The sequence below is a fragment of the Sturnus vulgaris genome, chromosome 1 (assembly GCF_052056855.1).
Source record: "Sturnus vulgaris isolate bStuVul1 chromosome 1, bStuVul1.hap1, whole genome shotgun sequence".
Classification (NCBI taxonomy): domain Eukaryota; kingdom Metazoa; phylum Chordata; class Aves; order Passeriformes; family Sturnidae; genus Sturnus; species Sturnus vulgaris.
The window spans coordinates 46,703,844-46,729,758 of record NC_142243.1 but is presented as its reverse complement, the minus strand read 5'-3'; the positions used below and the strand labels follow the sequence as shown (position 1 = coordinate 46,729,758).

Genomic DNA, 25,915 nt, shown 5'->3' with positions numbered 1-25,915 from the left:
TACAGATTTGTGCTCAAAGCCACGTCACATCAAACAGCTGTAAAAGAGAGTACCAGTGACAGGGCTGAGGAGAGACAGGGTGTTTGTGTTACAGAAACTGGCATTTAACAATGTTTTTCTCAGGAGCTGCTTGAACTGAAACAGATCTTTTTTCCTCGATATTTCTTTAACAAGCAAAGCTGGTAAAATTGCTTAACTCAAATCTGTCATACATTTGCAGTCTAAGTTCTTCTTTTATCTCTAAGTTTAAGTTTTCGTGGTTTTTGTAAGTTCTCCTGTCTTTTGACTCCCACTCGTTAAGTGAGGTTGGTTTGAAATAAAGTCCCATGCCTGTGGCAGGACATTGTTGCTGTAGCACAATAGTAGTGTGTTGGGGGGTGGTATCCTCCTCATGCAGTGACAGTTAAGATAATGAAAGGTATTCTTTTGCCCCCAGTACAGTCACTAAAATGTTAAGTTCTTAATAGGCATGTACCAAAGAGCTTTTTGGCCTGTGTTTGCTGAGAACAACAGAGTACTTGTCTGGATGAGCGTTGTGGGTTTTTTCTTCATGATAATACTCACTTTAATGAGATCCACTAGTATTTCTAAAATGGCAGTAAGGGGTGAAGAAAGCCAGAGGTTCTCATGAGTTCTGCTGGTCTTCTTTTCTCATCAATCTTTGACTCTAGAATATTGACTCTGTGATCAGCCTTCATTATCTGCTTAGAAACCATCTCAGCAAGAAAGTAGACTGTCAGCTTCAGTATAGGGCTAGGTCTCAATGAAATAAGTTGGCTGTAGACAATTGTTACACACATTATCTCCTCAAATGAGCAAGGCAAATCTTGTAAAGAACTGTGCAGTGCAAAATTGAAATTCAGACTCTGATTTCCTGCCTTGCAGATTGCCAGTTTAGCAAGTGTGAGATCGCTCTGATGCTCGCTTTTTGTGCTGCAGAATGGCTAATTAAAAGTCTTGTGTGGAGCTCTTGATGAAGAATACATCATGTTTGACAGGTGATGTACCAGTCAAAGAAGACCTGGAGCATTATACAGTAGTGATTCTTTTTCTTGAGATAGGTACAATATTTTGAATATTGAGATGACATATGAACCTCTCCTGACAGTGGCCAGTGTTTCTAAAACTTTACTTCTTTCTGCAAGATGTGAATTCTAATACCACTTTTAGCAGCATTTGTTCCTTGTTCTGCTCAAATAGACATCATCTATTTCTTCCATTTCAGTTGTTATTTCCCTAGTTATGCCTGAAGGGAATGTTTAAAAAGAAAATTTCTGTATGACTGGCTGGTCTGCAGAAATCTGATCTCTCTCAGGCTGGATGGGGTTTGGTTTTTTATTTTGTTTTGTTTTTTTTTCTTGCAGACTGAAGAATATGGGAATGAAATCTAGGGTCTCAGCTCTGCTAGTACTGACTAACAGCCAGCAAACAGCCCTATGCTCCAACAGTGACTTAAGTGATTGTTAAGAAATGAGCCAGTAGTCCTGCATGTTGCCATCTTAATGAGACCATGTATTAACCAATGATCTTTAACTGTTCATAAAGTATTAACCTGTTTTTCTCTTATGGCTAATAGCCATTTTAAAAAATGTCCTAAGGTGAATACTAATACATACATTGACACTTAACCTGCAAGTGCTCCTTTTTGTTTGCTAGACTAATATTTAAAACAGCTGAAATTTGCACATTTCCCACATACCTTGCTTTTGGGAAACCCAGTCATCTGCTAGGAGTGTAGATTTCAGTCCAGCCAAAACATTTGTAAGATTCCTTAGTTTGATTTCCCTTTTCTGGCATTATCAAGGACAGGTCTTAACTTCTGTGTGATATTAAATGCTGTGAAACCACAGGGAAATCTTTACTGACTCAGGAAGCAAATGTGAATCATGTTGAGGTACCAGGTGGCTGAATGGATCAAGGTTGAAAGGTTTGATGTGGTCTAGAAGGATGTGCCTTCTAAAATATTTTGAAGTCATTTGAAGGTAAATTTGTATATGGACAGGTAAGAATTGTTATTGCAATTGTTACCGTAGTTATTTTTGTAACTGACTTTGAGCAGAGAATGCTCCTAGGGAGTTACCCTATGATTGTTAATTTTGACAATGTCCCAGGGAAAGTGTTGTCCCAGGATTCCTGCCGTGTTTTGGCTGTCTACAGACTCTCCCTGAAAACGTCTAGATGTGCTCTCCTTAGCAGTCTCCCCTCGACCATATCCTGACCCATTAGGCAGCTTCTTTGCAGTCAACTCTTTTCCAAATAAAGGTGGGTAGATTCATGTCATCCTGTTTCAATAGAAGCTTTTGTTTGTTAATTATTTTTAAATTATTATTTTTAGGAACTTGTTGATGTAGTGCCTTGGAGTGTCTGTGGTAAGTCATGGTGATGCAAGAGTGGTTGGTGCAGGACTGTGGCAGGGCAGCTCACGACTGACAGCTGCTGGTGAATAAGAGAGCTGCCCAGAGACCTCCCCAAATTGCAGGAAAGCTTGTACAGAAAAAGTGGGAACTGGCGGGTGACAAGCAGAAGAACTGACTGAGTAATACAGCTATTTTTTAGTGACATGCCAGTTTCTGACTCTCATTTGACATAGGTCAGTTTTGAAGTCTGGGTGAATTAGGTGCAATTCTACAAATCCATACTTCATTGAGTGCACCTTTATGGAGTGAGTACCCTAAAAAATGACACAGTCAGAAGATGGATAGAGCTGTGATGCCAAGGAAAATAAAAAGTGAGACTGTTTTCAGGCATGCTTTTCTTGGGAGGTTGAGGTAAAGTGAAGCAGTTTTAAGGGTGATTAAGAAGCTGGAAATTACTTCAGGGTACAGACCTTAAAGGCATCATCTACAGTTTGGAGCTAAACAGCAAGTAGTAGTGATAAATGATAAACTGGAAGGAATAATTGTAATCCTAGTAACTGCTTAGAGGAGTAACTGTAATCTCCGATTATAGAGCAATTGCCCAGCAGTTGTTATGGCCTATGAGTTGTCAAAGATCTGGAAATCTAGATGGATTCTTTCTTTCTCTCAAGGTAAGGAAATAGGCATCTTAGGGTAGCAACTCTGAACAGTGAATCCCAACAGAAAACCCATGTGTGGAAACTGCTACTCCTTTGTCTGCATATCTGCTTCCCTTGACAAGCTACATGCAGAGACTGTAGACACTCCATGGCTTTGCTTTGATAGTCATCTGACACACTAGCAGTGTTTGCATTTGGAAGTGAGTGCCTCCAGGAATTGAAGAGCTGCTGACATGTTGTCCACTTCCCATATATCTGGCTGATCAAGGAAGGCCCAGAGGGTTTATTTTTAAATCTAAGGGGCATAGCGGTATATGTTGGAGATAGCGTAATAAAGGTCCAGGCTACCTTGTAGAAATTCTTCCCTCGTTTCCATGACTTTTGCCAATCAAACTATTAAGCTTCTCTCTCTCCCTGAAATCACGGTCCCCAACCTGTTGCTAGGACCCCAGATTCCCTTTTTGTCTGCATTTTAGGTAGCTGGGAGAAGCATTTGGCTTTTTACTGTACTGACATCAAGAGACATTTGACCTGGGCTTTTAGTTGATACCTAGTTGATACCTAGGTACTTGAGGTTTTGCTTCAGTGAGAAATGGGATTCTTTGCTTTGTTTATCAGCTTCTGACTAGGTTTACATAGTTCTACTGGGCAATCCCATCATTCCCTGATCTGCTGTGCAGATGAACCCCTGCCTTTCTCAACCACTCCACCAAACCTCACATCTCAAATTTGTTAGGTACTGGGAGAAAAAAATCTTTCTAATCCATCTTTACTATGAGCAGAGACATGATCAAAATTTCCTACATATGTCTATTAAAGGTTTGTCTTCGTCCCTAAAGATGAAGCCAGGCCCATCCCTAAGCCAAATGGAAGCTGGTCAAAGGAGATAAAAATCATGAGCAGCATCAGAAATAGCATATTGATAATCTGAGGTGTGTGTAGAAAGTCCCACAGCAAGAATTCCTAAGTGTTGTCTATTTAAATATATTTAAATATATTTAAAACGTGTGTCCCAAGCAGCCACTAGATGACAGGCACTTTACTGGATGCCTATGTGCATGACCACTTGTAAAAAAACCTCACAGTAGTCTATGAGATCTGAGCTACTGATGAGACTGACATTTCTGAGAGAGGCAAGGATTCATCTCATTCTGCCTAACTTCCTGATCTGGCCTGACCCAAGGTGAGGACATCACACCTCTCTGCCTGCATGATCTCCTCCAGTCCATTAGTAAACTAGTTTGAAATGTAATGGGAAGGAGGGTACAGAGCCAAGGAAATCTTTAACTTGATGATGCTCATCAGTAGGGGTAATGTATTCACACAGAAGCATCCTAAGTGTTAGTGATGTACTATTTTTTAAGGCTGTCCTGACAGCAAATTATTTAATTCTGTAAGCTATTTATACACATCATTTATAATAAATCCCACTGCCAAGGACAGGCATTTGACTTTCTAATAATTTGTGAAAGTTTTCATGATGTGGGACAACTCACATTCTCTCTGTGTGTTTCAGTTCTGTTTCAGTTTAGCACTTTATGGATTTTAAATTATGTTGGATTATTCCTTCCAGCAGAATTCTAGGTTATATCCATGAGACATATTGCCAGGGCTAACTGGCATGTTGCAGTTCTGCAGGCAAGACAAGAACTGCACAGATGCTGCAAAAAAGTCACAAACTCCCTCAAAACTACAGGTGACTTTGGCAAATTGATGTTTTCCAGTGGCAATTTACATTTCTAGCACTACTAAAATACACCCTGAAGAATGGATGCACTTATGGGAGATGTGTAAACCTCTTGCCATCGTGGAGGCGCCATCACCTTTCTTAGCAGACAGGAAAATGATGTCCCACCTTGTGACTGATAATACAGGTATCTGGTCAGCAGGTCCACCTGAGTGCTGCTGCTGTGCCCAACTGCATGACACACTCTGCAGTTCAGGCTCCTGTCCAAAGGCCCTGGGGTTGGAGTTCTCATGCACACCGACAGCTGGAGGCCTTGGCTTGGCCGGTGCCCAATGGGATGCTGGAGCAGCACACAGAAAACTAGCAGGGAGCAAATTTCTGGCACTGGAGGAATGAGACAGACAGCAGCTGAGCGACTCTTACTTGTAAAATGGTCCTGAAAGATGCCCTGGGGGGAAAAAAAACGTTTAAACAGAGGAAGGAAACCGAGTCCTTGGCATTGCTCAGCTACTTTTATTGCTGCAGATGCTGCTGGCAGCCTCCTTCACTGGGAGACCTGTCCAAAGTGGTTGAGCTCGAAGTGTACTTTGGCAGGGGCCCAAAAACACAGCATTCATGTTCAGACCTGGCACCTCAGTGTGCCTTCAGATGACCCAAAGGCCCCCTACATCCTTCTGCCTCCACAATGGCTACAGATACCTTTTCCACTGGCCTTTGTATTTGGTCCCTGCTGCTTGAAAGCATTTTAAAATGGTAACTCCTCAAAAAAGTTCATGTACAGCAGTGGGGTTTGAGCATGAAGGTAAGTGGAAAGAGACTGGCTGTTTCACACTGTCACACACATGCCGAGTATGTAGACGGAAGGCAGTATTCTGGGAGAATCAGACTGGATTCAAGTGTGCACCATACTGGGGACCTGCATGGCTGATGTGACTGTTTTGGAACTGAGGAGTGTGCTGGGTTGGTTGAGATAAGCGCTAGGACACAGTGATAAGATATCTGAGGATTCAGTTTATTCTTTCCCTAAAACACTGACAGTCTCTAAAACCAGTCCTAATGGTGTGGGAACCCCTCTTCTGTGCAATCAAATTCAAGCTGGTGCCTCATGCACATGAATGCCACTCGGTAGGAAGGGAGCCCTGTGGGGAAGGAATGTCCCATTTCCAAAACCAAACTGCAGCCCTAGTGTTATTTCCTCACAGCTTCAAGTTGACATGTGAGTCGATAAAAATCCCTCAGCTCACATCCTTCCCAGAAATGCCAGCAAAACCCAAGCAGCTATTCACCCAAAGTGCCAATTTTATAGTTCTGTGTGTGTCTATAATCTATTTACCAGCATTCCTATTTCAGTATGTGCCTGTTAATAAGATTAGTAATTAAAAAGCTTGATAGGAATTGGCAAGCACAGCTCCTCCGCCTTTCCCTCCCCTCCAAGCCGGACTGGCGTGGAGTGTGAGGCACGGTTGGCAGAGTACATGAGGGAGTGAAGGCAGGAAGCTCTGCTGAAACCTCTGCCTGCAAGAAAGCAATGGAGAAATCCCGACCCTTATGGGACAATCCCCTACAGTTCGTTTTCGCTTGCATTTCCTATGCTGTGGGGTTGGGAAATGTGTGGAGGTTTCCATACTTATGTCAGATGTACGGAGGAGGTAAGTGTGGTTTACATTTTCTTGCTTCCCTCGAGGAGAAGTGGGGCAAGCTTTAAGTCCAAAAGTATGTTGTCCATGTTAATGCTCTGTTCACCCGGCAAGATCCAGGGCAGAGTAGGAAGTCTGGCTTTCTGTTGGTGTACAATCTATTTTATTGTGGCTTTATTTTATGTATTCTTTAGCATTAGGCTTTTACCTGACGGCTGCCCCGATACAGTGGCATTTGTTTCCTGTAGCTACAATGAAACAGTGGGAAAACCCGTGTTTTCTAAAAAAATGGAGATAAAGTGAGAGATATAGATCCACACAGTATTCACTTATTATATTTTTGCCCCACTGAATCACTCTGAAGGTGTCAGAAATGGATTTGTGTCCTTGTACTTTCACCTATGGGGACTTGGAAAATATTGAGAAGAGGAGATGATTACATTTATTTAACTTAAAGATCAGCTGTATTATTTCAAGTACCTGTCACTAATATCTTGTCTTGTATACAAAGCTGTATTTTAGAAGATGATAACTTGGCTGCAAATCTGCCTTGAAATTGGCTGAAATGCCTTAATCAACAGGAGTTCCACAGCTAAAGCCTCCCAGGAACCTTTGAAAATAAGGAATAAATTTTGTCCTCCAAAAATAAATAGCCAAAAAGACCCCCAAAACCTTCTTTGAAAGTTTATCCTCCTCCTGGGTCCAAACTGAAGGAAGATGCTATTTGTGGTATATACAAGCCGCAGCTGTTCTTCCTTAGAAATCAAGTCAGTTAATTAGATTAATTAAAGAGTAGTTTTAATAATCTCCTCTATTATACAGCTACCACTGTTTTGAAGAATCTTTAGAAACAGGCTATTGTCTCTATAAGACAATCAAGTTTTTCACAGCTTCTCATACTTCATCTGTTGTCATAGTTTGGGACCTGTCTCCATCTTGCATTAAGGCACATGATGAACATTTGCCTCATCTGCTTCAGGTCTCCTTCTGCCTTTTCTTCCTTCCAGGAAGAAACACTGAGATGTTAAATGGTTTTTTGCTTTTATGCTTGTTTTGTTGGCTTGTAGCTTACTTCTGAATGCACTTGTGGTAGGAGTTGGTTCATGCTGCTGTTTGAAAAGCCATTTCAGCACTGAGACTGCATCAGAACTATCCTGTGGGATCAGGTCAGAAAAATCCAGATAATGTGATGGGTGAAGTGTCAGTAGAAGATAAGTACTGTAATGGCTGAAGCTTTCTTAGACAGTTCAGATAGCAGAAATATTAGATGTGCTGTAATTTTGTATGTATTCTGCTACACATGCTTTTTTTTTCATATCTGACACTGAACTCTAGCAGAAAGTTTAAAATGTGTTTCTGTATACATTCAAACTGCTTGTGATCAGTTCACTAGCAGCCCATCATGGCAGACATCCTGAAGGACAGAAAAAATCGGACATTTTGGGGAGTTTTGTGCCATTCTTTTAATCAGACATCTGTATTGTAGTAGGTGGTGAAAATTTTCTGAAATGCAACTAAAACTGGAACACTTAGTTAACCTGAATAGAAGCTTAAATAAACTTCCCTGCTCATTGCAGGGGCTTTGAACTAGATGATCTTTAAAAGGTGCCTTCAAACTCAAACCATTCTATGATACACCCAAGTATTTTCTGAAAAGCATGTTTTATAAGAATGTTTTTCCATTATTTTTCTCTTCACCACTTATATTTATGTGGGGAAAGGCAGCTCTTTCTACTGTGAAATTAAAACTCCTGACAGGAGGTTTTGCTTTTCTTGTTTTATTCAATGCCCTCTTAAAGAGGATTCTGTGGCTTTCCAGGGGTTCACAAAACCCACGCATACAGAACATCGTTTTAGGAACTTAAAAGCTGGATATGCCAGGCACTGGGATTAGGGGGGACGCCAGCTTGTTTGGCATCTTCCTTGTAGTAAAGCACAAAGCCAGATCCTGTCTTGCCCAGCCTGGCAATAATGCCCTTATCACGGATAATACTGAGTATTTGCAGACTTTGTAACCTTTGTCATTCTGTTCATCAGCAGTTTGCCTCCTTCTCCTCCTTCTCCTTGCTTTCCTGCAGGGAGCATGACCTGAGCAGAGCTGCGGGGATTCAAACCTCGTAGGTGCCGTTCTCTGTCTCTAAGCAGGCTGGGCTAGGCTGAAACGAAGCTGGGCTGGGTCTGCAGCGGGGCTGGTACTCAGCAGCACTCAGCCCTGGGCGAGGAAGCCCCTGAGCACCAGGCAGGAGCCTGAGCAGGGGCGACGGTGCCACTGGCCAAGCCCAGTGCCTTGAGCAGAGCCAGGGAACCCTGCACGTTTTGCCAGCTACAGGGATCTGGCCGAGGGGCTGGTTTTTGCAGACAGCTGACACCGTAGAGAGCAACGCCCGGTGTGAATGAGTAGAGATTTGAATGGAGCTGTGCTGATTCACAGCTGATAAGGAGCTGGTTTATCGGCTTCCCAGAGTCATTTGTGTGAGACATTTTGGTTCTAGTGTTTGGAAAGAGTAGCACTAGGAGTGAGATCTGCGCAGAGAGAGGGGCAGGGGCTTAGCCCTGGCCCCCGCGGCTGCGGGGGAATATTGGGATGAAGAACAAGCCTGAAGGCATTCTCCTCCTTGGCAGGCGGCACAGTCAATGCCCAAAATGTAGCAGCGCTGCTGGGAGAGTGGCGAACCTTTGCAAGGGTCTGATGCTGATTCCCCTGTGGTACAGGGCAGAACTCCCTCCCTGGCTGTGGGGCGGCACGCACCCCACCGGCACGGAGCGGCTGCGGGAGCTCTTAAAGCTCCGACAGCTCCCTTGCGGCATAGGAAGTTATCTAACAGAATAACAAAGGGTTTGTTAATAACAAGAGAGCTGGGAGGTGGGAAATTAATTCCCAGAATAAACCGGATTATTGCTCTGTGTTTATTTCCAGGTCTTTGCCTCAGTCGCTGCATGGAGTTCTTTCCTCCACAGCGCTGCACAGAGCCCATTGCAAGGAATGTTAATGCCACAGATTAAATCCTAAATAAGAGATATTTACGTAAATATTTTGGCTTGCTGTAAAAAGGGAAGCAGGGAAGCCTTCACAAAAATCCAGCTTTTGACTCAGCTAGCAGCTCTTTCTGAAGTGAGCCACAGGTCGAATACAAGGATTTTTTTTTTTTTTTTGGCAGAAATTTAAGCCAAAGCACATCCTGGTTGCCAGGTGGGAAGGTCCTTTTCTTTTCCTCGCTGTCAACCTTCCTATTCCTGCAGTTCCTTTTCCACAGGATCATGTCTGGCTCTCATTGTGGAGGGAAGCAGGGATGAGCAGCCCCATGCGGAAGGAGACTCTGGTTCTGTCCCCGCAGGCGAGGCCCTGGGGGAAAAGCATTCATTCATGTGCTTGTGGGCTCAGCATGGGAATTTGGGAGCTTCTTTGTTTGTTTGTTTTTTATTTTTAAGCAAGGCCAAACTTCAGTATGTAACTCAAAACTCTCTGACGCAGACTTGCTTTTCTCTGAGCACTTCGGCTTCGTGGCAGAACACCCCACGCTGAAGTAAATCTTTCCCTCATCCTCTTTGTCTCCTAATCGGTTACAAGGTTACCCTTTAACAGCCCCAGCCCCCAGCATTGCTCAAACCGCTCGGACACCATCTGGGCAGCGCTGCCACCCCACAGCGCCGATAAACAAAGTTTAACAGCAGAAATCCCAGCCCTGCCAAGTCTCTGTGGAAAATTCCCCGTGTCCAGGCCTCGCCAGCCAGAGCCCCACCAGCCTCTGGGACGCTGCCTGAAAGCTCTGTGAGATGTCCTTCAAGACCGGGTCGTGCCCTCAGCACTCAAGGTACTCGGATAGGACCAGGACCCAGACCCAGCCAGCCTCTGGGACGCTGACAGCACGACTTGGACACAAATAGGGCAACGTGTTTATCTTGCTGCTGAAGGCTGACTGTAGGGTTTGTTCTCACAGGTGGCTTTTTAATCCCGTACCTAATAATGTTGATTGCTGAGGGGATGCCGCTGCTGTACTTGGAACTGGCTGTGGGACAGCGCATGCGGCAGGGCAGCATTGGCGCCTGGAAAATAATAAGCCCCTACCTCTGTGGTGTTGGTATGTTCTTAGTTTCCATCTTTATTTTCCAACATGCAAGGAACATGGGTGATTTGAGATTGGAGAGCTTTGTCTTTCAGAATGGACCCTGGTGGGGGCTCAGGTTTTACTGTGTCTCACCAGGCTGAGCAAAGCCAGACACCTCATGGCATGCATTTATCCTATCCCTTGTTGGGCACTGGGGCCAGACCCCAGCTTGCTGTGTTGGGTCTGGATTAAGAGGTGTGAGTCCCCCTGCCCTCAGGCAGACTGCCAAAATATTGGTATGAAGACCTGTGCTAAACTCAGCCCTTGGGGCTGTCTACATTGGGCATTGACCCCAAGAGCACCTTCCCAATAAGCTCATGAGTAATAAAATGGTGCCTTAATTTCCTACTGTTCCAGTCTACCATTTATCAATGTTCACTCTTAGCTACATTTTTATGTTGTTAATTTACCCTGAAAACCCAAGCTTTCATTACTTTGCATAAACATATATTTTATTTTTAATGATACATTGAATATTCACTCTCCAGGACCTAGAGCATCAAATCCAGTTCAGGGTGGTCCTGGTGGGAGGAGGAGGCAGTGACTAGAGTGACAGGGACATGTCCTGTGCACATGGCTGTGCATGGACAAAGCCTCTCCTGTGTCAGCCATGATGGGCTGCTCTCACACCCCACAGATGTTATAGAGCCCTGGGCATCTTGGGGTTTTCTGCTGACCAAGTGTCTCCCTCCATATCCACAGGAGTTGCCAGTGTTGTTGTTTCCTTCTTCCTCTCCATGTACTACAATGTGATAAATGCCTGGGCCTTCTGGTACCTCTTCCACTCCTTCCAGGTGTGTGGGCTCCCAGCGGCCCAGTTTGGTCCCACTGTGGCTGCGGAGGGTCACAGTGGCTTTGCATTGGTGCTGGATGTCGCATGGCACCATTGTCAGCTGGGAATGGGGAGGTGGAGGGGTGTCAAAAGCTTCAGAAACTCTGGGCTTTGCTGGATGGAAAAGTGAGGCAGTGATATCCTCCTTCATAGTCTTCCTAGAGGCATTGGCCGTTGTCTTCTCCTCACCATGGAATTCAGGTCAAAGCCGAGCTTCTGAAGCTTTGGTCACATGTGCCTTGGTGCCAGGTGTCCTGTATCGTGGGGTGGGCCTGTCTGATGGCAGAGGTTTGGCCCCATGGTAGAGGCTTGGAGAGTGTCTTCCCCAGGGGAGAGGGCTAAAGAGGCTCAGTCCTTGGGGGGAGAATCAGTCTGGTCACCTGCAAGGAAGAGGGACAGAGCTGATCTGTCCTTGGGTAGGGGGTTCAGAAAGGGTCAACCCCAGGGGAGAGGATCAGAAAGCATCAGTCCTTGGGGAGAGGGCCATTCCCAAGGGAGATGGTCAAAAGAGATAATCTCCAAGGGAGAGGGTCATACCGGGCAGCACCATGCAGTGAGAAGCCAGCCCAGGTAGAAAGGTGCCCTTGCCATCATCCTCCCTGTTCCCCACTGGCACCTCAGCTCTCCCTGCCATGCTGACAGTCTACACTCACTCATTCCATGCCCCTTCCTCCCAGGACCCCCTGCCATGGGCCACCTGCCCCCTCAACAGCAACCGCACAGGCTACGAGGAGGAGTGTGAGAAGACCTCGTCCACGCAGTACTTCTGGTACCGGCAGACCCTGAACATCTCCCCGTCGCTGGAGGCCAGCGGGAGCGTGCAGTGGGAACAGGCGCTGTGCTTGACGCTGGCCTGGCTCGTGGTTTACCTGTGTATCCTCCGCGGCACCGCCTCCACCGGCAAGGTGAGAGCGGGGCACAGCCCGGCTGAGCCCGGGCGGGACGCGGGGAGGGGAAACGAGCGCTGACAGGCATGGGAGATGGCTGCTGCTCCTTGGGGTCACGGCATCTCACCCGGAGCACCCAGCTCTGCTGCCCTGTCAAGTTGCAGCTGAAGCAGGATCAATCAAAACACTGAGTGATACTGAAAAATAATTCAGAGAAGTCCTTTAAACACAGCCAGCTCTCTCTCATGGCCAGTTGTCAGAGAAATGTCAGGAGACGTCTATTCCTTGGTCTTTGCACGACAAACAAGATATCTACTAGACATTTTTTGCTTGCTTCTTATTCACAGCAGAAGTTATGAGGAAGTGGGGAGAGAAACCCCAATGTCCTGGCTGAGCCTGCACTAAGCAGCAAGCTGAGGGCTGTAATCCCCAAATCGTGTTAGCCAAATACAGAAAGCCAAGAGACTGTAAACTAGGAAAAACCTCTTAAACTTGCTGCAACTGATTAAATTAAATTTTGATTCAATTTGATTGAATTCAAGTTTGATTTTGACCTTTTACGAGCTCTGCTTGCCCTCCTTTTAGAGCAAATGATGAATGACCTTTGCCTAATGACTTTTTGATAGATAGTTGTGAACTGGTGTTACGCCGCCAAACGATGCAGAACTGAGTTTGTGAATGCTGCAAATATTTTAGAATTTTGTTTGATTTCCAATCAAAGAGATGATGCTTGGAACAGTAGGTGGGTCTTCAGTATTATTAAAAACTTCTTTCCCTAAAATGATTATCTAAAGTTAGATTTGTCTGATAATACTTCTTTGAAGATTAATATGGGATAACAAACACAATAAAGGAAATTATTTATGTAAAGTGAGACTGACATAGCAGATTAGCTTTGTCTTATGTATTCTTTAGACCAAGGTCTTTACCCTCTTTCCCCAGGTTGTTTACGTGACAGCCTCTTTGCCATACTGTGTTCTCATCATATACCTCATCAGAGGATTAACACTTCATGGAGCCGTGAATGGGCTCATCTACATGTTCACACCAAAGGTACAGAAAAATTGTACTGAATTTTTCAAGAAAAGTTATTGGTCACTTAGCATATAATATTTTAAAAGATCTTGGTCCTCTTTTTTTTTCTACTGAATTTTTGCAGCAGTAGCATAGGTCTGCAACTGGAAACCTCAGCTGGGAGTGGCTGGAGGCTGCCATGGTGCCCGTAAACTGCTTGCTTTTTCCTGCAGAAAAAGACCTTCCCATTAGCATAACCTATAATTTTCAGTCAGAGCAGTAACCCTGTCCAAAAACACCCCTGACCTGTAATGAGTGCACAAAGGGTCCCATCCCTGCCCTTGTCCCCATCCCTGCAGACTGGAAGGGGCAGTGCTGGGCATTTTGTGGAACTTCATGGTCTTGCTGTCTTGTCCGGCTTTTGCAGCTGGAGCAGCTGTTGAACCCCAAGACCTGGATCAGTGCTGCCACGCAGATCTTCTTCTCGCTGGGCCTTGGCTTTGGCAGCCTCATTGCCTTTGCCAGCTACAACGAGCCCAGCAACAACTGCCAGAGACACGCCATCATCGTGTCCCTCATCAACAGCACCACCTCCATATTTGCCAGCATTGTCACTTTCTCCATCTACGGTTTCAAGGCGACCTTCAACTATGAGAGCTGTATCAGCAAGTAAGAGCCTGGTGTTTCACTGGTTTTCTGCTGCAAGCTATTCTGGGGCAAGTGTGGGGGAGGTAAATGAATAACAGCATGCAGCACTGCCAGCACTGCCCCAAGACCACAGCTGATACTGCTCTAATAAAGCTAAAGGAGTTATTCAAAGTGATGAAGCCTGAGATGAAAGGTCAGAGCACTTTGCCTTTTGACACCTGGGTGCTGCTTCCAGGCACAGACCTAGTCAAGAGGATGAATTTGCCTAGGCAAGTTACAGAGGCACTTTTCCTTGTGTTCTTGTTCTGGCCCATGCTCCAGGGAGTGTGGGGGAGCTGATTAACAAATGCAGTGATGCTCATATCCCCCTTTTTAAGGCTAAGCCCTTAAGTTCCAGGAGCTCAGCCTCCTTGGCTGTGATACTCTGCAAGTGCCTGGCAGCCTATGGGATTGTGTCCTGTAGCTGCAAACTTGCATGAAGTCCCTGGAACAGGGCCCATGGCAGTTACACATTTACTCATATTTTTAGAGCTTTCAATCTATCTGCTGATCAGAGAGGAAATGAAGCTGCTAGTCCTTGATTGTTGCCAAAAGACTTTAAAGTTGCTGTAGTGTGGACGTGAGACTGCAGGGCAAAGGGGAAGAGATACCAGCCAGCACCCAAAATACCTGTCTTCGAGCAGCAGTGTGGGTGCAAGAGCTGCTCTCTCCAAGGCACAAATGAGTACAAGGTTGCCCCATGTCCCAACACGGTGCTGGAAGTGCTGCTCTCACCCAGGGAGACTGAAGCCCTGGGGCTAGAAAAGCATCCCCATGGGGGCCAATGGAGAAAAGGGATGAGGTATCCTGGGCCTGAAAGCCATTACGTTCCTGTAATCCTTCCCAGGATGATCCTGCTGCTGCTGAATGCTTTTGACTTGGAGGAAGGCTCTTTAACAGCAGACAACCTCAATGAAATGAAAGATTACCTCATGGCCACCTATCCACAGGAATATGCCCAATTAGCACCACAGATTAAAAACTGCAGTTTGGAAGCTGAGCTAGACACGGTGAGTTGCCACTTTGTGGTGTCTCCTTTGCTCCCATTGAGCCCAGGCAACCCGTGTGAGCCCAGGAGCTGCCTTGCCATGGCTGGGGATCGTTTCTACACCTCAGGATGGGGCAGGGGCTAGCTTGGATCATTACCATCAGTGCCTGTGCATAAAACAGTGAAGTCTGGGATAAACCAGTGAAGACCTCACCTGCCTTTGCTGTGCAAAGCCACACCTCAGGTGTACTTTGTTATGACACAGAGTCACTCTCTTTTGTCTTAGGTCCTTTATCGAGCTGAGGAGCTGCCTATAACTCGGTTTTCTCCTCTTGCCTCCATCAGGCTGTCCAGGGGACGGGACTGGCATTTATAGTCTATTCGGAAGCAATCAAAAACATGGAGGTGCCCCAGCTGTACTCTGTGCTCTACTTCTTTATGCTGCTGATGCTGGGCATCGGCAGCATGCTGGGAAACACGGCGGCCATCCTCACACCACTGACCGACAGCAGGGTGATTGCCTCCCGCTTTCCCAAGGAGGTGGTCTCAGGTAAGCACCGCCAGGCTGCAGCACCGGCCACACGGTGAGCGTGTGTGTAAGTGTGTGTGTGTGCGTGTGTGTGTGTGTGCAGAAGCTGTGGTGTCCCACTGCTGTTGACTGGAGTGCCACTCCACTCTCTGACCTCGAGTGGAGCAGAGAACACCAAATATGCTGCTGGAAGGGCTTGCCTGCCCTTGTGAAATCCTGCCCATCCTGTGCAGTCGTTTCCCTTTGAGAGCTCCCAAAGCACCAGGGCAGTCACGGCTGTGTATTTCCAGGCTTCCGGACACACCCCAGCTCCTTCAGACTCGTGTCTCCTGACTGGTGAAACTTTAAGGGAGGACACAAATGGCAACATAGTTGCAGCAAGTAGCTGTTCAGTCACATCGCCAGGATCCCAACAATGAGGTGCCTCAGCTCTTGGTCAAAAGAAGTATGTGCTTCTCTCTGGGCATGAAAATGAGTTGTCCTACCTTAAAACCTGTTTTAGCTGGATGCCCAGCGGCAACAGCAGATGCTGCATGCACATCTGACAAGGCTGTAGCTAACAACTGGTTGTTTTGACTACGTCTGGGGTGATGCACTGTGACTGTGCAGGGCTAAGGAGAAGCAGTTTAACGACAGTCACACAACGCAAAGGGGCAGGTCTTCTCCACAGGGGAAAATTATATCCTTCTCCTCAGAGAAAACTGTTCAGGAGAAATCCCACCAGCTCTTTAGTCACAAGAAGTGTGACATTCTCCCTGCACAAACTTCCAGGTGTAATGGCAGGATCCATGTTTTATCCATGCAGGTGTTGTGTGTTTCGTGAATTGTATAATTGGCCTGATCTTCACCATGGAGGCTGGAAATTACTGGTTTGACATCTTCAATGACTACGCAGCCACCCTCTCACTGCTGCTCATTGTGCTTGTGGAAACCATCGCTGTCTGTTACATCTATGGGATAAGGAGGTAAAAGCTGAGCCCTGCTTCCTTCATAGTAGGACAGCTTGGCCATGGGCCAAGAATAAAAATACTGTCTTGGGATAAATGCTTCTCCTGTGCTATAGGATCAGCAGGGGGATGGGGGTCTCCCCTGCCCTGCAGACCACTTCCAGGGCCTTAGCTCAGGGCTGTGAGGGGCCAGGCTGGGCTGACACTGTCTCTGCTGGCAGGGAGTACTAAGGAGCTATACACACAGCTCCCTGCTCTTGTCTTTGGTCTCAGGACCATGACCGGAATTCAGCACGAGCCCGAGGGTGCCAGTAAGTCTGGTTTCAAAGGTGGTCACCTCGCACATTGTTTGTCTCCCAAGTCAATCCTTGTGGGTAAAAGGAAGCTCTGGAATCAGAAGTTTTGAACAGCAAAGGTGTTTGAAAATAGCTGAAAGGAAAGGCTTCAGCATTTGTTTTGTTAGTCTGCCAGCACAGAGGGTGTCCAGGCACACACGTGGGTATTTCTTCCCTGACGAGTTCAAAGCCTTTGAATCGGATCCAGGTCTCCCGTGAGTTTTGAGGTACCATTCCCATTGTCAGTACTTCCTCAAAGACAGTTGTAACAGCACCGATAACACTCAGCTGCACAAACCCAGCTGTTTGCTCCACAGTACTTCAGCATCATTGCTTCTCTCTGTCAGCTGACACCAGCAACAGTCTGAGCTTACACTTCAGGCAGAACTTTCTTGCTGTACCTATTTCCAGCTACTCTCTGCAACTTGGGATTCTCTTGGAAGCCTCACTGTCTTTTTTGATTTCCCCCTTACTGTGATTCTGGTGAGCCAGCTTTTCAGACAATAATTCTCTGCTCATTTGTGGTCAAATGTACTCCCCTTTCTCATCGGACATACTCGATTCTGTAGGTGGTTTTTCAAGAAATGCAGAACAAAGTATTGATCGAATATCTGTAGCTGGTCTCAAAAATACACGTTTGGTTTTCTTCACAAAAATGTTTGGTTTTCTTTTGAACAGATTTGAGAAAGATCTTTACACCATGATTGGACGCAAGCCAAACTGGTATTGGAAAATTATGTGGGCTTTTGTCAGTCCACTGCTAATTATAAGTCTATTTATCTTTTACCTCACCGACTATATCCTCACAGGAACATTGCAATATCAAGCATGGGATGCCACACAGGTAAAGTTTTGGATTTGGGCTTTTTTTTCTGTTTTAGACTTTCCTTAGTTCATGCAAGGATACAAGCTTCCTTCCTAACTACACTGTTCCTCAAAATGGCCTTCTGAAAGTGAGTAGCTGGAGTCAGGGCCATCCCTTAATTTTGGAAAGGATAACCAGGGAAAACTTGACTTAGTGATGATGCAATGATTCTGTAAAATCACCTAATTTCCCTTTATGATTCTTAATGACCCCTTCATAGGATTAAGTTTTATTAATGCTGAAGACCTAAATATCATCTTTAAAAATACGCTTATACGCCCCCTACTTTCAAAGTGTATTTACTTTGAACAAAATTACCATTACTTTAACAGAACTGAGCTGCTGCTGGAATAAATAGTTTTCATAATTTCCATATACATTTTTCTTCTTTCTTAAGAGTACTGGACCGTGCATTTATCACAGAGCAATTACTACTGGATAAGTGTTCACTGGTTTAATAACCTCTGGTGGAAATGTTTCCATCATGCAGGAACAAAGCACATAATTGTTTTCATGTCATTGGGACTCATGGCAGGCCTAGCCTGTTGACTGGGTATCAGCATGAGCCCACAGGCTCCAGGAGAGGAACAGAGACCTGACAGAGGTCGGGGCCCAACCACCTCATTAAGCAACACAGACCAAGCCAAAATCTGCTCTTTATCAAAGCTTGCAGAAGTTTCACCCAATCCTGTTGGCAGCAGCTCTGTTCTTGTCAGTTTTCAGTGTGTATGGTTGGACAGAACACGGAGAGCAGCTGTGGGCTGCCAGGCTGAAAATGCTTCTCAGAGGTCCTGCTTATATCCATACACAGAGCTTTGCTCCTGGCCCGACTCTGGGACAGATCCCACAGATCCAACACTGTTTTTCTCCCTTGCAGGGGCAGCTGGTGACCAAGGATTACCCAGGCTATGCCCTGGCGGTGATCGGGCTGCTGGTGGCAGCATCCACCATGTGCATACCCCTGGGAGCACTAGTAACTTTTATAAGGAAGAGACTGAAGAGGGAACGAATTTCAACTGTTGCCTGAAAGCTGACAGCTGTATTTGGGAAGACCTTACCCCTGTCACCAGTGACTGGGCACTTCTGGAAGACAGCAGCAACCATTATTTGTAGCAGCTATTTATAGAGTTGAGAATGGTGGGTGCTATATTGACTAAAAAGTGCTCTTGGGAGGTTCCACAATGGTTTTGGGGAAAAAAAAAAACCTCTTCTGTAACAAGATGAAGCTTTAAAGTGGCCTCTGTAAAAGAGGTGAGGAGAGAAGCAGCTCACAAAAATGCCAGCTAGCACAAATTAACCAGCACATCAGCCCATTACACAACATAAGGTGATTCTTTTCCATAGTTGTAGCACTGCCTGTGTGGAAACATGAACAACCAAGCATGTTCCTGCACCAACGTAACAGCAAATACCCCCAAACCTTTCAAGACACTTAGGTGTACTCATTGTTTGAAATGACATCTGTATTTCATCAACAGGTGAAACTGTTGAAGTCTAGCAACGAGAATGTGACAACTGCTTTCCTACATGGAAGTAATCAGCAGGATGGCAGTGGGAAATAAATGTGGCCAACATGGCTTCTTTTATACTTGTATCCAGCAAAGCAGTGAATATACATATTTATATATGCATATATCTATATCTATGCACACATGTGTGAGCTGCACAATTTTCTCACCTCCTGAAGTAAGCTTCCAATTCTAGTATGCAACTGGCACTGTGCTGTACTTTGTATTTTCTAGGGATGTACTTTAAGTACCCTAGAAGGTATCTGTAATAAAGCTGCTTTACGAGCCCCACCCAAACAAAAGTATGCAATATAATTAGCTTTGACAAAGTTCATATCCAGGTATTCTTTAATCGTCAGATGTAACAATCCAGCAGTTCCACAGACCTGGTTAATTTTCCTTGTGTAAATGTTTTATAAAGAAAGCAATATGTTTAAATTGCAAGCTTCGTGTAATAGAAAACATTAAAATTATATCTATGAACTTTAAAAAAGGTTGCTCTGAAGAACAGTATTAGAGACATTCATGGGACAGGGGTTCTTAATACAGTGTCTTAACTATGGAACCATTCAAAGACAGCAAGTGCCTTAGAAAAGAGGGATTAATTTCAAACATTGTTAAAGCACAACACAAGTCTCTCATTCAGGGGCAAAAAGCAAGAGGAATTGTACAGCCTCCAAAGAGTGGGCAAAATCTCAACAGTGACAACCAAGATCCGTGTAGTCTGCAACAACCCTAGAAACAGGACATATCCGCCTCCCTTCCCAGGCTTTGCTAACAAAGGAAAGACACCTTTTCACATTTCAATTTATTAAAAACGGATACCATAAACAAGACCTGTACAAAAAACAGCCGAAATTGCCCAGAATTTGGTAGGAGTTGTACGATGAGAAGTTATCGCCTTGGGCCTCCTCTTCCTCTTCCACGACCTCGGCCTCTGCCACGGCCTCGTCCACGGCCTCTTCCAGCAACTTGGTAGGTAAAAGAAAAAGGGTAAATCTAGTGAGATCCAGGAATACTTCCATTTTGATTAAAACATTCTGTATTGAGCATAATCACCACGCTGCTTCCCTGGGATAAGACATTAAGTTAGGTATTAAGTCTATTAATGCTCATAAGTTTCAGGAAATATTTTCATCTTTTGCATTAGCTCTTCCAGTATACAGCTTCCACAGACTACTGTGGTCCGTTCTTGCCTTCACTACAGAAAACAAAGGCATAAAACAGTTGGCTGCTCCCGAATGACTGGGTAATCTGACAGGAAACCAGGAAATCTTTTTTCTATATATATACAGTCTATTTTTTTAGAGAGAAATACAGTATTCGACATGCTGTGAGCTTCCCAAGCCTATCCTCTGTCTCAGGCACCATGTGGAAGGTCAGTACTTTGAAAGGAGCCCAGCATCCAACAGCTCCTACTCGTCTCAGTGATGCCTCTGCCAATTGCAGATGTGATTCTAAGGCAAAGGTCTTGACTGTGTACTTCAGTTTTAATTACTGCTATTTAATTGTAAAGGGAAGACAGAATCATAGGATAGTGCAGGCCACAAGCAACTGCTGAATATCGTATGATCCATAAGGTGATAACATGCCTTTGCACCTCTCTCTCCCAAAGAAATGTGACCCTCCAGGTTGCAAGGACGCTCTGCAAACTTTAGACTATTGTTTCATTTCAAACGTGTGAGTGCAGGGCTCAAAACGATACTGAAAATTCTGCAGAAATGGATGGCTCTCTAAGAGACACCCACTGGCATCCACATTCAAGGAGCAGGCTGTGGCAATTATTCTGGGATGTAGGTTAGAAATGCAGAAAAGACAGAAGGAGCAGAGACACAGGACACATTTGACATAAGCAAGGTGTCATTATATTGCTGGTAATACACTGACCCTGTAAAATCCATGGCAGCATCAACCCCAGCTGGAGGATGACAGATCAGCAGGTAGCTGTGCTCACCAAGCTCCAGCACGCTTGGACCCAAAGCACATGTGGCACATACACCCCAGCCAGAACCCTGCCCTTTTTCCTGACCACTTCCCCAGGACAGATCAAAGGTTTTACACTTCTGAAGCCCAAGGGCATTTATGGATTAAGACAAAGCACAGCACAGCTTTGGTCTGAGAGCAATTCCACACATTGTGGATGCAGGGAGCATAAAACAGAGGAAACTGGAGCTATCACAGCAGCTTTCCCCAAAGCTGACACCAAACACGGATGTTCTTGTTCACACCATGTCATGAGGTTCAGGGAAAAAACAATGCAACCACACTCATTTCTCCATGTGTTTAATGAATCTGGAGAAGCAAAGCCCCTTTGGGAGCTTAATCCTTATTCCCTATCAAAGGAGCAGCCACAGCGCTTGCACTTGGTGCTGCACAGCTGAGCACAGAACATCCTGCACACCCACTTACTACAACACTAATTACAAGAGAAATGGTTACAACGTTATTTTAGAGCACAATTAGCTTTCACTTACAGCTCACTGTTTTAAAAACACACAGATTAACTGGTGGCAAAATATATACTACTGCTGCTGAATTCCTGGGATTTGCTGGAGACTCATCTTTAATAGTGTGGATTACATTTGAGTTACTGTCTGTACTGTTAGGCTTCTAAGGAAAAGGATTTTTATTCAGCAGCACTTTGAAAAAAAAGTTCCAGGAAGAGCAGAAGAGCAGAGACTGGAACACTACTGGGAGCCAAAGGTGGAGATGCACTCACTGAGTATTCACTGGAGCCTTGATTCCCTTATGTTCTCAAGTCTCTCAAATTCATGGATACCCCTTTTATCCCCCACCAAATTTCAGTGAACCATTCAACAGCGTTTGAGATACTGTCCTGTATCTGTGTGAAGCTCCCCATACAAACTGGGGAAACAGACATCTGGAGAAGAGGAAGTGTAAATTTCATTGGGTGCCAACTGTAAGACTCAGGTTAAGACTTACTCAAGCTGATAAACATTTTGAAAAACAGATGCATTCGTTCACGTGAACGAAGCTCAGCAGATGTCAGGGAGGTGGTCAAGGAAGACTGAGCCAGTGCCATGTCAAACCGTCACCCATGAAGGGATTTGACGCCAAATGCAGATGTTCAAACACTCAAATCAGACACCTTCAGACTCACAATACTAAAATGCACACAAACGCAGAACAAACACAGACTAGGAAAGCACAAACTCACCTGCTTCTCTTTTCTTGGATTTGACTTTTGGTTCAACATCAACTAGCAAAGTATCCAGAGGCAAACTGTCCGGCAGAATGAAGTAGCGGATGTTGTTCCCTCGAATGCTCAGTGTCTCCAGCTGTACGGGCTCTCTGTTCTTCAGTGTCATTTTCACTGCTTTGAGATGCGTGTTCATACTGACATCCACTCCTGAAACAACACAAGCCTGATTTCAAGGATGAGGTCTCTTGCTGCCTGTTTTTAAGTATGCACATGAAATGAGATTTATCCTGTTTATCAACACTTGTTTCTAGCACTCATGAATTACTACTTCAGCCTGTCACAGAATGAAACTACATCTCTTTTCTCTCTTGAATTATGCCAGTTACTATGAGGGGCCTTTAGCTCCTCATGGTTAGAGATCTTTGTCCAAGTCCTGGCAATAGCTGTTTTGTAAATGGTTAAAATAACGCCTCTGAACAACAAATAAACTTATTACAGAAGCCTAATACTAGTCTTTAGTCCTTTAAAAAGAAGTAAAACAAACATTGGAGGAGGAAAAATAACCTGGATAATCTCCTTTTTCCATAAGCCTTAGGAAAATCCAACCACAAAAGCAACATTTATCTTCTGATAAAATACATTCAACACTAGAGTGAGTTTTCCAAAGTACATAAAATACTCAACTGCAAGGAACAACCACTGTGGTTACAAACTCTAAGAACAGCCAGTACATAAGAATTGTATGGAATCAGTACTGTGCACATTGAGTACAAACTGGACAAAACATCCCAGATGGATGCATGTACTGTGTAACAGCCATGAGAAGCAATTAAAAAAAAACCCAGAAGTTTTTATTTTGCATATCCAGAACTTTAGGTGGGATCTGATCTCCAGCTATGAAGATCAAAATTATAGTGTTATTTTTCTGTCCTCTCCCCATCTCTCTACATTTTACACAGCTCCACCCGACCCAGTCCCTTGTTTGGTGTGTGGGCATTACACAAAACCTGCCCCTTCATCCCTCCTCCTGCCCTGGCGCCAGGAGGAAGAGGAGATTGTGCAATGTTTTTACAGATTCTTAGCAGAAAATGGAGAGGCTTCGCTCAACAATTAAGCCTCAAAGAGCAGCGAGGTCAGGAGCCCAGCAGTGTGTTTGCTTCCCATCTGGCTGGGTTCAGTAGAGCATGCTGCAATCGAACTCCGAGGTGGCTCACTCAGCTTTAATCAAAGCTGATGAACCTGGCTGCAAAATAATGCCAGTTTTCAACTCTGCCAAAACCTCACAGATTGCTACTGGCCCAAGAAACACCCCAGCAACCCTCTGGAATAAAATTCAAACTTAACAAGAGTTGTATCTTTTTATTCCCCCAAGAGTGCCTGAGCAGAAGAGTTTCTGAAAGTCACCTGGGGGTGAGTTTAGGAAGGGAGATGCAGCAGCTTCCTCAGCTCAGCCGCGAGGGTTTGCCTCGTTAAACAGAACGTGCTCTGCCCCACCTACATAATATCTACTGTCTCTAAGCACAGCTCCCAAGAACACTCACCAAGCAACGTCCTTCAGTATTTTAACACCTGAAAACCACATAATGAACCCTACAAAATTCCCTGCAACTTTCAGCTCAGTGGTACAAAGAAGCACCTGGTAATCAGGAACTCCCACGAACCAAAAGGATAGACCTCTGGCAGCAGCAGGGGAGCAGATTCTCTCGGCCAGGATTCCTCTTTGCCCTGATCCCACACCCAGCTCTGAGTTTTCAAACCCACCTCTCACGAAATCGAGCATATGCAAATATGTATTTCCATCAAGAGTCACCTTAACAAAAGACATGCTCAACAGGAATAGCTAACTTTATTTTTTAGATTAGAACTGCCTACATGGAACATTTAACCAATTTAAGACATCAGCTAGAACAACAGGTTGTCCAGACAATCTGTGGATGCCCTATCAATGGCAGTGTTCCAGGCCAGGCTGGATGGGGTTTTGAGCAACCTGGCCTAGTGGAAGGTGTCCCTGCGCATGGTGAGGGGTCAGAACTGGATGGTCTTCTATGTGCCTTCCAACCCAAACCATTTTGTTACTCTGTGACTGTGCTACTAAAATCCTAAGACACTACCAAGCAACGTTTGGAAGAGTTTGCTTCCTTCTCCCCGAGCCTGTCTGCAGGCAAAGCTGCAGTTAGGCTCAGAGGTTCCCAGTGCTACAGCAAATCTCCAGCTCCCAGAAGAACCTTTAAAACAAAGAAATCTCTGACCACGTATGGACTCGCCCACTACTACACAAAGACAATCCGTGACCCACTGAAATCCCCAAGTACTTCGTGGTTGCCTATGGAGAGCTGGCTGGTCACAGATCTCCACTGTTCCCAGCAACCCTCGACAATATCCAGACACTTTTTTTAACACAAAGCACATCTCCTGCATTTTCCTGTGCCGGTCCCCGCAAGAGGGAGCACAGGACAAAAAACTCATTCAAGCCCCGGCTGCCAATTGGGTGCCGAAAGGCAACGGAGAATATTTTGCTGCATCCTGCCGTACCTGTGATCGTTCCATGCACCTGCGTCCCATTTTTCAGCTCAATGGTCACAGTCTCATGGCTCAGCTTCATAAGAAACCTGGGAATTAAAAACGCATTTTAAAAAAACCAAAACCCGTCCACTTCCACATAAAGCCCTACGTGCTCGACAGGAAGCACCAAGTAGCTCCGCATCCTGAAAAAAACGGCGCTCACGGACTGTGCTGGGGATGTTCAGTGACATAGTCCACGTCCTACCCAGCCACCGGGAGCTGAAACACTGCAGGATCCAGCATCTACTTCCAGGCGAAACGGCCATTATTGTACAAAGAAGGAACCATTTTAAAAATCGTTACAATCCCGGCAAGGCAACGCTAACCAAGTCCGGGGGGTTTCCCTCCGCAAAGGGGGAGGGAGGCTTTGCCGAGCGACCCGCGCAGGCCGCGGGGCGGGAGCGCGGCACAGCCCATCCCGGGCCGCTCCCGCTCGCGGTGGGGGAAGAGCGCGGGCCGGCCCTGAGCGCCCGGGCTCGCCCGCCGCTGCCAGGCGCGGGCAATCCACCTCCATCCGCCCCCATCCGCGCCCACCCGCTCACCTGACGAGCTTCATGGCGGCGGGCGGGCGGCCCCGGGCGAGGAGGAGAGAGGAGCGCAGAGCCCCGAGCGCGCTGCGGCGGAGGCGCCTCTCGATCAGGCCGCGCGCGCCAGGAGGCGGCAGCGACAGTGCCCCCTAGCGGCCCGGGGGACTCACCGCGAGAGCCGGGCAGGGCCTGGTCCCGCTCGTGGGGGAGAGGGCGGAGAAAGGGGATGGGGGAAAGGTGAGGATGGGGGAAAAAGGATGGCCAGAGTGGGAAGGAGATGTGGATAGAAGTGAGGGGCTTGGTCTGTGAAGCTTAGCTTTTTGTAAGCTTTTACAACTATCAGATTGCCTTCCTTAATTAAAAATAAATTTTAGAGAAGAAAAAAAATACACTACTTAGTTTTAAACCTACTCTGAGCCTTACAAACAGGAAAAAAAAATTCCAAGGCCTAGAACCTGTAAAGCGCTAATTTATTGTGAAAAAACTTACAGCTTCAGGATCCAGAACTGTAATAGCAAAATTTTCTTCTCTCTTCACCTAGTGAAGGTAAAAGGGAAAGGAAGAAGACACCTTGAATTTTCACCTATTAGTATGGTCAATAAGACACTGAAGTGCCCTTGTAGGG

General features: G+C 45.6%; 2 protein-coding genes across 5 annotated transcripts; one reads left to right on the top strand and one right to left on the bottom strand.

Moving 5' to 3' along the window:
- Positions 1 to 36: 36 nt before the first annotated feature.
- SLC6A20 (solute carrier family 6 member 20) lies at positions 37 to 18,985 on the top strand. 4 transcript variants are annotated; one of them, XM_088165836.1, is made up of 12 exons: positions 37 to 998; positions 1,365 to 2,262; positions 10,279 to 10,419; positions 11,149 to 11,240; positions 11,956 to 12,183; positions 13,108 to 13,218; positions 13,607 to 13,848; positions 14,714 to 14,876; positions 15,200 to 15,404; positions 16,189 to 16,348; positions 17,344 to 17,509; positions 18,408 to 18,985. In XM_088165836.1, the coding sequence occupies exons 3-12, from the start codon at positions 10,305 to 10,307 to the stop codon at positions 18,555 to 18,557; spliced, it is 1,632 nt and encodes a 543-aa protein (XP_088021962.1). In that variant the 5' UTR covers positions 37 to 998; positions 1,365 to 2,262; positions 10,279 to 10,304; the 3' UTR covers positions 18,558 to 18,985. The 4 variants fall into 4 exon arrangements, with proteins under 4 accessions (XP_088021962.1, XP_088021953.1, XP_014745134.2 ...); XM_088165827.1 differs by having other exon boundaries at positions 37 to 2,262; XM_014889648.2 differs by having other exon boundaries at positions 37 to 6,352.
- Positions 18,986 to 19,368: 383 nt separating this feature from the next.
- On the bottom strand, positions 19,369 to 25,437 carry SNRPD1 (small nuclear ribonucleoprotein D1 polypeptide). The gene is made up of 4 exons (XM_014889651.2): positions 25,306 to 25,437; positions 24,734 to 24,810; positions 22,217 to 22,408; positions 19,369 to 20,009 (listed from the first exon to the last, which is right to left on the bottom strand). Exons 1-4 carry the CDS (start codon positions 25,317 to 25,319, stop codon positions 19,933 to 19,935), a joined length of 360 nt encoding a protein of 119 aa, XP_014745137.1. The 5' UTR covers positions 25,320 to 25,437; the 3' UTR covers positions 19,369 to 19,932.
- Positions 25,438 to 25,915: the final 478 nt, after the last annotated feature.

Excerpts from the sequence above, each read along its gene's own strand:
- SLC6A20 (XM_014889648.2), top strand. The coding sequence starts at position 6,232 with ATGGAGAAATCCCGACCCTTATGGGACAATCCCCTACAGTTCGTTTTC. Across the intron at positions 12,184-13,107 it reads GCACCGCCTCCACCGGCAAG|GTTGTTTACGTGACAGCCTC; the intron begins GTGAGAGCGGGG and ends CTCTTTCCCCAG. Across the intron at positions 16,349-17,343 it reads TACATCTATGGGATAAGGAG|ATTTGAGAAAGATCTTTACA; the intron begins GTAAAAGCTGAG and ends TCTTTTGAACAG.
- SNRPD1 (XM_014889651.2), bottom strand. Across the intron at positions 22,409-24,733 it reads GGTGCATGGAACGATCACAG|GAGTGGATGTCAGTATGAAC; the intron begins GTACGGCAGGAT and ends GTGTTGTTTCAG. Across the intron at positions 20,010-22,216 it reads ATCCAAGAAAAGAGAAGCAG|TTGCTGGAAGAGGCCGTGGA; the intron begins GTGAGTTTGTGC and ends TTACCTACCAAG.